This window comes from Solanum lycopersicum, chromosome 9 (genome assembly GCF_036512215.1).
Source record: "Solanum lycopersicum chromosome 9, SLM_r2.1".
Classification (NCBI taxonomy): Eukaryota; Viridiplantae; Streptophyta; class Magnoliopsida; order Solanales; family Solanaceae; genus Solanum; species Solanum lycopersicum.
In genome coordinates, this window is record NC_090808.1 from 6412593 (window position 1) to 6429245 (window position 16653).

General features: G+C 39.6%; 1 protein-coding gene across 1 annotated transcript; it reads left to right on the forward strand.

Annotated features, from left to right (window-relative positions):
* The first annotated feature begins 542 nt into the window (after positions 1 to 542).
* On the forward strand, positions 543 to 2716 carry LOC138338276 (uncharacterized). Its single transcript, XM_069289065.1, has 4 exons — positions 543 to 1080; positions 1433 to 1821; positions 1872 to 2138; positions 2243 to 2716. The coding sequence occupies exons 1-4, from the start codon at positions 543 to 545 to the stop codon at positions 2714 to 2716; spliced, it is 1668 nt and encodes a 555-aa protein (XP_069145166.1).
* Positions 2717 to 16653: the final 13937 nt, after the last annotated feature.

Consider the following 16653-nt stretch of genomic DNA (forward strand, 5'->3'; position numbering starts at 1 on the left):
ACGTCTAACAATAGTATTCGATCTTCATCTTCTCAGGTCCCAATATCAGAACCTTTATTCCCTCCAGGGTATGGTCCATTTGATAATTATGGGGCCGGGCCATCAACAACACGTCCTCAAGGCATGCCATTTAGGAATACTCCCATTGTCACAACAACTGTACCGATCTATACACTCCCACAACCGACTGTGATGCAAAGAGCAACTCAAGAGGGACAGTTCACCACTCATCCGGAGCAGTACTATACTCTTGGGATAGCATTTGGGGACCCTAACTCTGTTCAATCGGCTCCCCCATTGATGTTGAGAGGCCCACTCTAGGCTCAGAGCAAGAAGAAATGTTGAAAAAAATGAAAAGCATCGAGAAACACATGAAGAGCATGCAAGGGTTAGGAGGGCACAAAAGTGTCGCATTCAAAGACTTGTGTATGTTTCCAAATGTCCACCTGCCACCTGGGTTCAAACCCCTAAGTTTGATAATTATGGACACGGTGATCCTATAGCCCCACCTTAAGAGATACTGTAATCAACTTCAAGGTGCAATGGGTAAAGAAGAATTCCTCATGGCTTATTTTGGTGAGAGCCTGACTAGTGTTGCCTCAAAGTGGTTTATAGACCAAAAGATTTTCCACTGGCACATATGGGATGATATGGATCAAGATTTTGTTAGACAATTTCAGTACAATATCGACATTATTCCAGACCGTAATACACTCTCTAATAGAAGAAAAAAACCAATTGAAAGCTTCAGAGAATATACTATCAAGTGGAGGGAACAAGCAGCCCGAGCCAAGCCCCCATTAAATGAGCAAGAATTGGTTGATATCTTCATAGAGGCTCAAGATCCTGACTACTTCCACCACCTCACAGCCGCAATGGGAATACCGTGTCACACAACAATCAAAATTTGGGAAATGATCGAAAGTGGTCTCAAAACAGGAAGGATCGTGAGCCAGGCAACAATCAAAGCTACCACACAGGCCATTGAAGGTGGTTCAACAAGTTTTGGAAATCGTAAAAGAAACGAGGAAGTTATTTCACTGGCATCAGGGTCAAGAGAAGCTCAGAGAAAATCTAATTGTCCTTACACATCAGTTGAGGGACAAACTTAGCTATCCTCGGCATTACTACCCTTATACCCCTCAATATCCAGTACCTCCATCTCCGTACACGGTCTTAAATGCTCAGTCATATGTGCATCCTCCCAATCGCCCACATTTTTGGGCCCCAACTCAAGGAAACTTTCGCCCGCAACGGCCACCGTATCAAATCCCTTACAACTCTCCTCTTATGCAGAATTATGCTCAAGATCAAGCACATAAAAATAAATTCACTCCATTGGGAGAGTCGTACTCCAGGTTTTTTTAAAAGCTAAGAAAGATAAGAGCGATTGAGTGTATCCCACCACATCGTCTGAATCCAAATGCTCCAGGTTTCCAAGCCAAAGAAAGATGTGAATACCGTTCAGGAGCCCCAAGACACATCACTGATAATTGTTGGACCTTGAAGGGAGCAATAGAGAAGCTGATCGAGCATGGAGTTGTTGTTGTGATAGATGATCAAAACACTCCCAATGTGACCAATAACCCACTTCCAGCTCATAACAACTTAGTGGGTATGGTTTGTGATGATCAAGAGTACAAACTCCTCAGCAAAATGGGAAAGTTGTTTAGCAAGATCGGAGAAGAAGACAAGTCAATGAAGAGTTTAGAACCAGTTGCATCTCTGAGTGTGGAAGGTGCCAATCTTGACACCAAAGTCTTGTGCCTTCCGGGGGTTTCAAATGGGATTGAAGTTCGAGCAGCTATGCCAAAGTTGTATGTATCAAAAGGCTTTTCATTAACACAACATGACCAAAGTTGCTTGACAAGTTGAAAGAGCCTATTTCTGTTAAGCCCGTTCAACAACTTCTAGTAATTGATTCAAATGTTGTCCCTTGGAACTATAACAATACTGCAGTTGTTTATCGAGGAAAGGAGATTGTCGAAGAAGTTGATGAAGCGGGGGGTTTGACACGTTCTGGAAGATGTTATTCTCCAGAAGAATTAAGAAAAGGGAAGATGTCTGAAAATATTCAAGTACCACTAAAGAAAGCAGTTACTGAGGAAGAAAATGTAGAATTTCTAAAAAAGCTTAAGGTTCTAGATTACTCTGTCGTGGAACAATTGAAGAAGACGCCTGCACAGATTTCACTGTTATCTACATTTTTCACTCAGAAGAACATCGTCTTGTGTTGAATAAGGTTTTGAATGAAGCACATGTGCCAAAAGAGACCACAGTAAATCAGTTGGAGAATATGAACAAGTGCGTCTTCGAGTCAAATGCCATCATTTTCACTAATGATGAGTTGCCCAAGGAGGGAACTGGACACAACAAAGCTTTGCATCTTTTAGCGACATGTGAAGGTTACAATGTAAAGAGGGTTATGATAGTTGGAGGGTCAGGGGTAGATATATATCCTCTTTCTACGCTGCAAAGCTTGAAAGATAACACTGACAAAATTCTCCCCAGTAATGTATTTGTGCGAGCTTATGACAGCTCAAGGAGAAATACCATTAGCGAAATCAAGTTAAACATGACAATTGTGCCAGTAGTCTTTATGATTGTGTTCAAAGTAATGGATATGGAAACATCTTATAATTTTCTACTAGGGAGGCCATGGATCCTACATGGCTCAAGCCGTCCCATCAACTCTACATCATGTTGTCAAGTTTGAATACAACAATAAGAATAATAATAAACGAAATTAAAAAAAAAAAATAATACTTCAAGCAAATCATCGACATGATAAACTTAAAGAACATTAATAACACAAATCCGACATCAAACGACTTATATGGTTAAACGAAAAAAGATAATGATGAATTTGAATAAACATTGAGGGGGGGGGGAGGGAGATTGACATAACTTCTGGGTAAATGAAGGTCGCCAGAAAACTTTGATGGAAATTTTTTTGACGGATTTTGAACTTAAAATTTATATCAAATGATAGCCGTTGAAGAGCTCTACACATTTATGTAAAGGGGTTGGGATGAGAATGACCGGAACTTTATAAATCTAAAAAAAGTAAAAATTCATATTTGGTTTTCCTTAGATCTACGGAGTTTGGCTATAGATATGGATGAAAGGTTTGTAGATTTTGGTAGATTTACCATCTTTTCCTTTCACCCTCCTCTACCTAAATCTACAAACCTTTCATCAATATCTATACCTTAACTCCGTAGTTCTAAGGAAAACCAAATATGAATTTTTACTTTTTTTAGATTTATAAAGTTCCGGTCATTACCATCCCAAACCCTTTACATAAATGTGTAGAGATCTTCAAGGGCTATCATTTGATATAAATTTTATGTTCAAAATCCATCAAAAAAATTTCCGTCAAAGTTTTTCGGCAACCTTCATTTACCCGGAAGTTATGTCAATCTTCCCCCTCTCTCAATCTTTATTCAAATTCATCATTATCTTTTTTCTTTGACCATATAAGTCGTTTGAAGTCGGATTTGTGTTATTAATGTTCTTTAAGTTTATCATGTCGATGATTTGCTTGAAGTATTATTTTTTTTTTTTAATTTCGTTTATTATTATTCTTATTGTTGTATTCAAACTTGACAACATGATGTAGAGTTGATGGGACGGCTTGAGCCATGTAGGATCCATGGCCTCCCTAGTAGAAAATTATAAGATGTTTCCATATCCATTACTTTGAACACAATCATAAAGACTACTGGCACAATTGTCATGTTTAACTTGATTTCGCTAATGGTATTTCTCCTTGAGCTGTCATAAGCTCGCACAAATACATTACTGGGGAGAATTTTGTCAGTGTTATCTTTCAAGCTTTGCAGCGTAGAAAGAGGATATATATCTACCCCTGACCCTCCAACTATCATAACCCTCTTTACATTGTAACCTTCACATGTCGCTAAAAGATGCAAAGCTTTGTTGTGTCCAGTTCCCTCCTTGGGCAACTCATCATTAGTGAAAATGATGGCATTTGACTCGAAGACGCACTTGTTCATATTCTCCAACTGATTTACTGTGGTCTCTTTTGGCACATGTGCTTCATTCAAAACCTTATTCAACACAAGACGATGTTCTTCTGAGTGAAAAATGTAGATAACAGTGAAATCTGTGCAGGCGTCTTCTTCAATTGTTCCACGACAGAGTAATCTAGAACCTTAAGCTTTTTTAGAAATTCTACATTTTCTTCCTCAGTAACTGCTTTCTTTAGTGGTACTTGAATATTTTCAGACATCTTCCCTTTTCTTAATTCTTCTGGAGAATAACATCTTCCAGAACGTGTCAAACCCCCCGCTTCATCAACTTCTTCGACAATCTCCTTTCCTCGATAAACAACTGCAGTATTGTTATAGTTCCAAGGGACAACATTTGAATCAATTACTAGAAGTTGTTGAACGGGCTTAACAGAAATAGGCTCTTTCAACTTGTCAAGCAACTTTGGTCATGTTGTGTTAATGAAAAGCCTTTTGATACATACAACTTTGGCATAGCTGCTCGAACTTCAATCCCATTTGAAACCCCCGGAAGGCACAAGACTTTGGTGTCAAGATTGGCACCTTCCACACTCAGAGATGCAACTGGTTCTAAACTCTTCATTGACTTGTCTTCTTCTCCGATCTTCTGAAACAACTATCCTATTTTGCTGAGGAGTTTGTACTCTTGATCATCACTAACCATACCCACTAATGTTTTGAGCTGGAAGTGGGTTATTGGTCACACAGGGAGTGCTTTGATCATCTATCACAACAACAATTCTATGCTCGATCAGCTTCTCTATTGCTCCCTTCAAGGTCCAACAATTATCAGTGCTATGTCCTGGGGCTCCTGAATGGTATTCACATCTTTCTTTTGCTTGGAAACCTAGAGCATTTGGATTCAGACGATGTGGTGGGATACACTCAATCGCTCCTATGTTTCTTAACTTTTGAAACAACCTGGAGTACGACTCTCCCAATGGAGTGAATTTCTTTTTTTGTGCTTGATCTTGAGCATAATTCTACGTAAGAGGAGAGTTGTAAGGGACCTGATATGGTGGCCGTTGCGGGCGAAAGTTTCCTTGAGATGGGGCCCAAAAATGTGGGCGATTGGGAGGATGCACATATGACTGATCATTTAAGACCGTGTACGGAGATGGAGATACTAGATATTGAGGGGCATAAGGGTAGTAATGCTGAGGATAGCTAAGTTGTCCCTCAACTGATGTGTAAGGACAATTAGACTTTCTCTGAGCTCCCCTTGACCCTCATGCCAGTGAAATAACTTCTTCTTTTCTTTTACGATTTCCAAAACTTGTTGAATCACCTTGAATGGCCTGTGTGGTAGCTTTGATTGCTGCCTGGCTTACGATCCTTCCTGTTTTGAGACCACTTTCGACCATTTCCCCAATTTTGATTGTTGTGTGAAACGGTCTTCCCATTGCGATTGTGAGGTAGTGGACTTGACTCGGGCTGCTTGTTCCCTTCATTTGATAGCATAATCTCTAAAACTTTCACTTGTTTTTTTTCTTGTATTGGAGAGTGTATTACAATCTGGCATAATGTCGACATTATACTAAAATTGTCTAACAAAATCTTGAGCCATATCATCCCATATGTGCCAGTTGGAGATCTCTTGGTCTATAAACCATTCTGAGGCAACACTATCACTTACAACTTATTTTATGTTGAGTTTTGAATTATATCTCTCGTAACAAAATAATTGGGTCAACATAATATATACTTTTGAGTTTTCAATCATAATATTTTCCAAGTTACTAATAGAGTAAAAATTAAATTAACTCAATGCTGTAAATATACATTGATTTAATTGTACCATATAACAAACTATTGTTATTCTCGTCACTATCCCTGGTGGAATCTCGCTCGCCACTCTCCGTTGGTGGCAGTTTCACTTGCCTCTCTCGCTTTTTATACAAACACAAATGTATAAAATGTGTTTGTGTTTGTATAAAGCGAGAAGAAATTGTATAAATACATATATTTTCGTTCCCCTCTCCCGAATCTCGCTCACCACTCTCCCAAATCTCGCTCGCCACCCTCGCCTCTCTCACTTCTGTTTATATAAAGCGAGAGAAAATTGTATATACACATGCAAATACATATATTTCTGTCCTATAAACTTATAGTTATAAATACAATATTCCCTTAGTCAGTTTTCTTTAGTCTTTCTCTCTCTCGTTTTGTATATACACAAATTATACAATTGATCTTTTGTATACAACTGCTTTCTGTTGTATATGTGTAGCGAATTATACAGCTGCTTGCTTTTGTATATGTATAACAAATTATACAACTGTTTTTTTGTATATGCATATCGAGTTATACATACATATGTTTGATATGGAGCACAATTATATAAGTTTTGCTATAACATACAAATATGATTCTTTTTGTTTGTTATATGTCACGACCCAAATCCGGGCCGCGACTGGCACCCACACTTACCCTCCTATGTGAGCGAACCAACCAATCTAAACCTTAACATTTCAAGGTAATATCAACATAAAGTAATGCGGAAGGCTTAAATTCATTAATAAAAACCAATTCAATAACTATCAATATTCAACATCTATTATTCCCAAAACCTGGAAGTCATCATCACAAGAACATCTATAATCAAATTACTAAACTAAGAATATTCTAAGAAGCTAAAAATACATAAGAAGCTAGTCCATGCCGGAAGTTCAAGGCATCAAGACTTGGAGAAGAAGATCCAGTCCAAGCTAGAAGCATTAGCTCACCCTGAATTTCTGATGTAGTAAGACTGGCTTGAGTTACTGTTGAGTCGAAGATGACGGCACGTTTGCTGCACTCCACAAATAAACAAGAAGAAAACAATAAAAGTAGGGGTCAGTACAAAACACGGGTACTGAGTAGATATCATCGGCCAACTCAAAATAGAAAACAGTATGTATTAAGCAATATCATAAAATCAACTAATATCCTTAGCATGCAGCATTTACAGTTACCATAACCCTTGGTTACAACACCAAGCACATCAATGAGGACTCACACCTCCTCATCATACTCATTTGGGAATTTAGTTCATTAGATTGGATATATTAACATATTTCAAGATTCATTATCTTTATTCCCCTCGTGTCGATACGTGACACTCCGCTCCTCAATATACTATCCTGGTGTCGGAACGTGACACTCCGATCCTCATTCTATCCTGGTACCGGAACGTGGCACCCGATCCATATTCTACCCTGGTGTCGGAACGTGACACTCCGATCATCATATACTATCCTGGTACCGGAACGTGGCACCCGATCCATATTCTATCTTGGTGTCGGAACGTGACACCCGATCCTCATTCTATCCTGGTACCGGAACGTGGCACCCGATCCCCTAATCTCACCACTTTCGTTCATCAAGCCTTCTTTTATACCAAGGCATCATCATTAACAAAGTAAATTAGGGTTTTTTTCAAGATTTGGGATTCAATAGCTTCATCATGCTTATTTATTCACAATTACATAATCACATCATTCATGCAAGCATACAATTAAGCATATAGAAGGTTTACAATACTGCTAACACATATCATTCGCTATTAAGAGTTTACTACGAATAGCATGAAAACCATAACCTACCTCCACCGAAGAGTTGAATCAAGCAAGAATTTTCCCAAAGCTTTGTTTCTCCCTTCTCGTTCGATTCTCTCTCTCTCTCTTGTTCTTTCTATTTTCTTTATTCAAACCCTCTTTCTTTTACCCTAATTAGTATATAATTAAGAATAAAAGATGGCAATAATACCCACTAATTAACTTAGGGTTACCTCTTTTAACCCCTCAAAAATTTTAGTTATTAATATAACCCCACGAAATCTATAATTAAGGAAAGAATAGTCCAAAAACGTCCCTTAAAACTTCACCAGAAATCCGACTCTGCCTGGGATTTGCGCAACTTGTGACGGGCCGTCGTGCCTGCGACGGTCCGTCCTGCAGGTCGTCGCAAGGTTCAGAGAATGGATTTTCACTGAAGTCTCCGTGACGGTCCGTCACGCCTGTGACGGTCCGTCCTGCCATTCCGTCATGAAGTTCAGAGAGTCGATTTTCAGTACCCAATTTCAGATTTTCTAAGTGTTTTGAAACGAGACCCTGCGACGGTCCGTCGTGCCCATGACGGATCGTCGTTTGGTCCGTCGCCTCAGCCTGTTTTTCCAGAATTGAAGTTTGTTGCTCAAAACGACTAAACAGGTCGTTACAATAGATACCAATTTACCCATCGTTCGTCCCCGAACGATCAAAAGAAGGAAAACAAGGGCGAAAAGGAGTACCTGAATCTGTAAACAGATGTGGGTATTTTTCTCGCATATCCGCCTCCTTCTCCCAAGTGGCTTCTTCAACGGGTCGATTCTTCCATTGCACCTTGATGGATGCAATCTCTCTTGACCTCAACTTGCGAACTTCTCTATCTAAAATAGCAACAGGCTCCTCCTCATAAGACAAGTTCTCATCAAGCAAAATTGAATCCCAACGGATGATGTAGTTTCCATCCCTATGGTATCTTTTCAACATCGACACATGGAATGCCGGATGCACTCCGGACAGCCCTGGAGGCAAGGCTAACTCATAAGCCACCTCTCCTACTCACTTAAGTACTTCAAATGGTCCAATGTACCTTGGACTTAGTTTACCCCTTTTACCAAACCGCATCACCCCTTTCAGTGGTGAAACTTTCAACAAGACTTGTTCACCCTCCATGAACTCTAAGTCTCTAACCTTTCGATCTGCATATTCTTTTTGTCTACTTTGCGCCGCTAGAAGCTTTTCTTGAATAGACTTCACTTTCTCTATCGAATCCCTCAAAAGGTCAGTACCCCAAGGCCTAACCTCAAATGCGTCAAACCAACCAATGGGAGACCTACATCTCCTACCATACAATGCTTCGAATGGAGCCATATCAATGCTTGAGTGATAGCTATTATTGTATGAAAACTCCGCTAAGGGTAGGAAGCTATCCCAATGACCACCAAATTCTATCACACACGCACGAAGCATATCCTCCAACACTTGAATCGTTCGCTCAGACTAACCATCGGTCTGGGGATGGAACGCAGTACTAAGGTCCAACCTAGTACCTAATTCTGCATGCAATGTTTTCCAAAACATAGAAGTAAACTGCGTACCTCTATCTGATATGATGGATAGTGGAACCCCATGCAATCGCACCACTTCCGAGATGTAAAGTTTGGCTAACTTTTCTGCATTGTAAGTCACCTTGACCGGAATGAAATGAGCAGATTTAGTTAACCTATCAACAATCACCCAAATGGAGTCATACTTACCCATTGTCTTCGGAAGACCAACCACAAAATCCATTGCAATTCTTTCCCACTTCCATTCCGGAATGGGCATTCTCTGAAGTGTTCCTCCGGGCCTTTGGTGTTCATACTTTACTTGTTGACAGTTTAGACACTTGGCAATAAAGTCAACAATATCACGCTTCATTCTGCTCCACCAAAAGTGTTGTTTTAGGTCACGATACATCTTGGTTGCACCCGGATGTATAGAATACCTTGAACTATGAGCCTCTGTCAGAATAGTGTTGATCAAATCATCGACGCGGGGTACACATACCCTTCCCTTGATTCTCAAAACACCTTCCTCATCAATTTGTGCTTCCTTAGCCTCCCCTCGCAACACTTTATCTTGGATTCGCCTTAGTTTCTCATCATCAAACTTTTTTCCCTTAATTTTGTCAAGAAAAGAAGATCTTGACTCCACACTAGCCAACAATCCTCCCTTCTCATTTACTTCTAATCTCATCAAGTCATTAGCTAGAGTCTGAACCTCTCTAGCCAATAGGCGTCTAGAAGCTTGCAAGTGAGCTAGACTTCCCATGCTTCCCACCTTTCTACTTAAAGCATCTGCTACAACATTCGCCTTCCCCGGATGATACAAAATAGTGATGTCGTAGTCCTTCAGTAGTTCCATCCATCTCCTCTGTCTCAAGTTCAAATCCTTCTGAGTAAAGACATACTGAAGGCTACGATGCTCCGTGTAGACCTCACACTTAACCCCATATAAATAGTGTCTCCATTGTTTTAATGCAAACATTACCGCAGCCAATTCCAAATCGTGGGTCGGATAGTTACGTTCATGCACCTTTAATTGCCTTGAAGCATAAGTAATCACACTCTTCTCTTGCATTAGTACTTTACCCAAACCAGAATAGGATGCATCACAATAAACAATGAAGTTCTTACCCTCTACTGGCAAGGTAAGGATAGGTGCGGTAGTCAACAAAGTCTTAAGCTTCTGAAAGCTTTCCTCACATTCATCCGACCATACAAATGGGACATTCTGCTTAGTCAAGTTTGTCAATTGGGAAGCGATAGAAGAGAATCCCTTGACGAATCGGCGGTAGTAGCTAGCTAACCCAACAAAGCTCCTTATTTCTGACACATTAGTAGGTCTTACCCAATTCTTCACTGCCTCAATCTTAGAAGGATCCACCATCACTCCATCCTTAGAAACCACGTGTCCCAAGAAGGACACTTCATCTAGCCAAAACTCACACTTAGAGAACTTGGCATAAAACTTTTTCTCCCTTAACATTTCCAATATCATTCTCAAATGCTCTTCATGTTCCTTCTTGCTCTTTGAGTATACCAATATATCATCAATAAATACGATCACGAAGAGGTCCAAATATGGCTTAAAAATCCCGTTCATCAAGCTCATGAACGCAACAGGGGCATTCGTAAGACCAAAAGACATCACTACAAATTCGTAATGCCCATACCTCGTTCGAAAAGCAGTCTTTGGCACATCCGTTGCCCATATTTTCAATTGATGATAACCGGATCTCAAGTCAATCTTAGAGAAGACACAAGCACCTTGTAACTGATCGAACAAGTCATCAATGCGGGGAAGAGGATACTTGTTCTTTATGGTTACCTTGTTTAGTTGTCTGTAGTCTATACACATTCGAAAACTCCCATCCTTCTTCTTTACAAACAAAACCGGAGCACCCCAAGGGGATGCACTTGGTCTAATGAAGCCTTTGTTCAATAACTCTTGAAGTTGTGCCTTTAACTCTCTTAACTCCGCGGGAGCCATTCTATAAGGGGGTATAGAAATGGGGCGAGTACCGGGTTCAAGATCAATACAGAAGTCAATATCCCTATCCGGTGGCATACTAGGAAGATCTGCAGGGAACACATCCAGAAACTCACGAACTACTGAAACCGACTCAATCGAAGGTACTTGGGTAGTGTCATCCTTGAGATGTGCCAAGAAAGCTAAACACCCTTTACTAACCATTTTCTTAGCACAAAGAAAGGAGATGATGCGTACCGGATTGGAAGTGTAGTCACCCTCCCACACTAATGGGTCTGTCCCAGGCTTGGCTAACATCACCATTTTAGCATTACAATCCAAGATTGCAAATTGCAGAGAAAGCCAAGTCATACCCAGAATCACATCAAAATCATCCATTTCTAAGATAACCAAATATACATAAGTGTTGCTCCCCACAAAGTTTACCAAACAAGACCTATATACCTTTTCAACTACCACAGACTCACCCACCGGAGTAGAGACACGAATAGGCATATCAAGTAATTCACAATGTAAATTTAGACCATTAGCAAATGAGGGAGATACATAAGAAAATGTGGATCCAGGATCAAACAATACAGAAGCCATGCAATCACAAACCAAAAGATTACCTGTGATGACAGCATCAGATGCCTCCACTTCAGACCGCCCAGGGAAAGCGTAACAATGGGCCCTATCGTTCATTTGTCCGTTGCCCCTACCTTGTGGTGATGTAGTGGCTCCAGTTTGCCCATCACCTCGGCCGTTTTGGTGACCACCATTTCCTCGACCACCACGTCCTCCAGAATAACGGCCTCTGCCATGACCACCTCTACCTCTAACATTTGGAGGTCTGTAACTCTGTTTTGGACAATATCTCTTAATATGTCCAATCTCCTCACATCCATAGCACTCTCTGGGTTCATGCATAGGTCTCTCAGAGAAGTGTTGACCGGTCGGAGGTGGACCCCCAACTACAGTCTGTAGTGAAGACTGAATGGGTCGAACTGCGTAACTTCCCGAACCCTGTCCTTTAGTGTAAGAACCATTAAACTCACCTCCCTTTCAAAACCTCTTTGATGTCGATGTTGTGGTGAAGTCATCTGGCTTCACTCCTTCCACTTCTATCACAAAGTCTACCACTTCTTGGAAGGATTTTGCCGTTGCCGCTATCTTTAAGGCCGAAATCCGCAATTCTGACCTCAACCCCTTCACAAACCGGCGAATCCGCTCTTGAGGACTGAAACAGAGTTGAGTGGCATATCTGGATAGTGCACGAAACTTAGCCTCATAAGCATTAACCGACATCCTACCTTGCTCTACGCTCAAGAACTCATCCCTTTTCCTATCCCTCAAAGTCCGGGGGATATACTTCTCCATAAACAAACTAGAGAATGAGGCCAAAGTCATAGGTGGTGCCTCTATTGGTTGACACTTGATATGTGACCGCCACCACATTTTGACGTTCCCTTGAAACTGATAAGTCACAAACTCCACACCAAACCGTTCTACTATGCCCATCTTGTGTAGTAGCTCGTGACAGTCAACCAGAAAATCATAAGCATCCTCCGATTCAGCACCCTTGAAGACTGGAGGTTTCAATTTCAAGAACTTACTGAAAAGTTCATGCTGATCATTTGTCATTATAGGCCCAGTAGTCAGACGTGGAAATGTGCCTATGTCCAATGGAACATCCATGCGGGGAGCCATAGTAGCCACATGTTGTACTTCTGAAACCGGAGGTGTTGGCGCAGAAAACACTGGAGGTGCCTGACCTTGATCAGATAACCCGCTAAGATAAGCCAGAACCTGATTGATCATCTCTGGGGTAGGTTGGGGTGGCAATCCCTCATTCTGCACTTGTTCGGTTTCCCTATCCTCCCCTTCTCTTATTACTTCCTCAGTCGGTGGAGGAGTCACTGCCCTAGTATCAGATGGGCTAGGTGCTCGTCCTCTTCCTCGAGCCACAGCCCCAGTGGCTGGCTCAGTTGTTTCTTGTCTGGCCGGTGTTGGTGTTGACGTAGTCGTTGCTCTAGTTTTAACCATCTGCGAAAGAGAGTGAAGATGGTCAGATACCAATTCGCATCGCCTAGATACCAATTGGACTCAAGTAGTAGCACGAAAGAAAGAATGAAAGAGTGAAATTTTTTCCTAAAGTCTTATAGCCTCTCAAGGAAAAGTAAAGGCGTCCCCCTACCGTTCCTTAAGACTCTACTAGACCTGTTCTTGTGTGATGAGACCAACGAACCTAATGCTCTGATACCAAGTTTGTCACGACCCAAATCCGGGCCGCGACTGGCACCCACACTTACCCTCCTATGTGAGCGAACCAACCAATCTAAACCTTAACATTTCAAGGTAATATCAACATAAAGTAATGCGGAAGGCTTAAATTCATTAATAAAAACCAATTCAATAACTATCAATATTCAACATCTATTATTCCCAAAACCTGGAAGTCATCATCACATGAACATCTATAATCAAATTACTAAACTAAGAGTATTCTAAGAAGCTAAAAATACATAAGAAGCTAGTCCATGCCGGAAGTTCAAGGCATCAAGACTTGGAGAAGAAGATCCAGTCCAAGCTAGAAGCATTAGCTCACCCTGAATTTCTGATGTAGTAAGAATGGCTTGAGTTACTGTTGAGTCGAAGATGACGGCACGTTTGCTGCACTCTACAAATAAACAAGAAGAAAACAATAAAAGTAGGGGTCAGTACAAAACACGGGTACTGAGTAGATATCATCGGCCAACTCAAAATAGAAAACAGTATGTATTAAGCAATATCATAAAATCAACTAATATCCTTAGCATGCAGTATTTACAGTTACCATAACCCTTGGTTACAACACCAAGCACATCAATGAGGACTCACACCTCCTCATCATACTCATTTGGGAATTTAGTTCATTAGATTGGATATATTAACATATTTCAAGATTCATTATCTTTATTCCCCTCGTGTCGGTACGTGACACTCCGCTCCTCAATATACTATCTTGGTGTCGGAACGTGACACTCCGATCCTCATTCTATCCTGGCACCGGAACGTGGCACCCGATCCATATTCTATCCTGGTGTCGAAACGTGACACTCCGATCCTCATATACTATCCTGGTACCGGAACGTGGCACCCGATCCATATTCTATCCTAGTGTCGGAACGTGACACCCGATCCTCATTCTATCCTGGTACCAGAACGTGGCGCCCGATCCCCTAATCTCACCACTTTCGTTCATCAAGCCTTCTTTTATACCAAGGCATCATCATTAACAAAGTAGATTAGGGTTTCTTTTCAAGATTTGGGATTCAATAGCTTCATCATGCTTATTTATTCACAATTACATAATCACATCATTCATGCAAGCATACAATTAAGCATATAGAAGGTTTACAATACTACTAACACATATCATTCGCTATTAAGAGTTTACTACGAATAGCATGAAAACCATAACCTACCTCCACCGAAGAGTTGAATCAAGCAAGAATTTTCCCAAAGCTTTGTTTCCCCCTTCTCGTTCGATTCTCTCTCTCTCTCTCTTGTTCTTTCTATTTTCTTTATTCAAACCCTCTTTCTTTTACCCTAATTAGTATATAATTAAGAATAAAAGATGACAATAATACCCCACTAATTAACTTAGGGTTACCTCTTTTAACCCCTCAAGAATTTTAGTTATTAATATAACCCCACGAAATCTATAATTAAGGAAAGAATAGTCCAAAAACGTCCCTTAAAACTTCACCAGAAATCCGACTCTACCTGGGATTTGCGCAACTTGTGACGGGCCGTCGTGCCTGCGACGGTCCGTCCTGCAGGTCGTCGCAAGGTTCAGAGCATGGATTTTCACTGATGTCTCCGTGACGGTCCATCACGCCTGTGACGGTCCGTCCTGCCATTCCGTCACGAAGTTTAGAGAGTCGATTTTCAGTACCCAATTTCAGATTTTCTAAGTGTTTTGAAACGAGACCCTGCGACGATCCGTCGTGCCCATGACGGATCGTCGTTTGGTCCGTCGCCTCAGCCTGTTTTTCCAGAATTGAAGTTTGTTGCTCAAAACGACTAAACAGGTCGTTATATTATATGTGAAAGTTTCTCTTTGAAAAATAAACACTAAAGATCATTTAAACATTTAATGGACGTTCAATCACGTCGGCTTGGGCCAATGGGCCAGCTTCTTTTACTTCATTTCACCCAAAAAAGAATCAAAAATGGAAAAATGAAAAAAAAAAACTATGGACCTATTTGGATATGATATTATATAATTTGAAATCAATAATTTGATGTTGAAAATTTATATAAACATGTAGTTTTGATTCGTAAATTGTATTTTTCTTACAAATATGAAAATCTTGTAATTTGTAAAAATTATCAAATATTTTCAACTTTTATATAATTTTACCAAATGATGAACAATGTTTAATTCATAAACAAGTTGTCCAAATATTTTAAAGCATCGAATTAATAATTTATATGTATCCATATTCCTTTATAAATAAACATTTGGGATTACATGTTATCACAAACTTTTCAACACACATAATTTTAGAAAGATTCATGGTCAAATAAATCAACTATAATAATAACTAGCTTTTGTTTGAAACCTCCCACCCATGCACTAACCACCAATCATTATATACTCTTTATTAGATATCTTTTGAGTTTCTCGAATACAAAATTAGAAATTCACTCAATACTTAAGGTTATAAAAAATGTTGAAAGTATTGCTAAACTAGGTATGATTTATAAGTTTCATCTTTGAATTAGTGATAGTCTTAAAAACACTTATTTACATGACTCACCAAATCTAAAAACATCTTGATCTTTATGAGTAAAATACACTCTTAAATTCTTGTTAACTTTAGTAGTGTATTCAACACTTTTTTTTAAATTTTCATTAATAGTCTTATACTTATACAAGAATTTGATGCCACTTGTTATGACATGTGACAAACAATTAGCCAAGTAGATGAGTGTTTTTAAAGTTATTAATAGTTTAAGAACGAAACGAAAAATTGCAGCAAATTCATGAATGTTTTCAATACTTCACTCAAAATTTTCATGAGATTCCAAGTTCAACTCCTAGATTTTACACCATTAGGTTAACATTATAATCAACTATCATATATACCTATAGTAATCATAATTTATAAGCGTATAGTCAATCACAAGTGACACATTGTGATTTGCATAGGAAGCCATATATTTTTAATTAAAGTTTTCATATTAGTGTCTCCATTATTAATATTCATAGCAACTAAACAAAAGTAATTCAATCAATATATTTTTAAAGTTTTCATAAACACAATAACATGACCTAAAGAAGACGTACATTAGCTAGGTAGGAGGGAAAAAAAGAGAAAATATTAATTACAACCATATATAGTTAGGAAGATGGCCATCACCATCTCTTAGCTAATAAGGTGACTTATTAATATTGTTAAAAACTTTTTCTACTAGTATATAGTTGAGCATTACTTTTTCTACTAGTATATAGTTCACATAAATGATGATAACGAAAGCAAATGCCTTACGACCGTAAAGATGAGAGGCATTTTGGGTCGACTTACGACTGT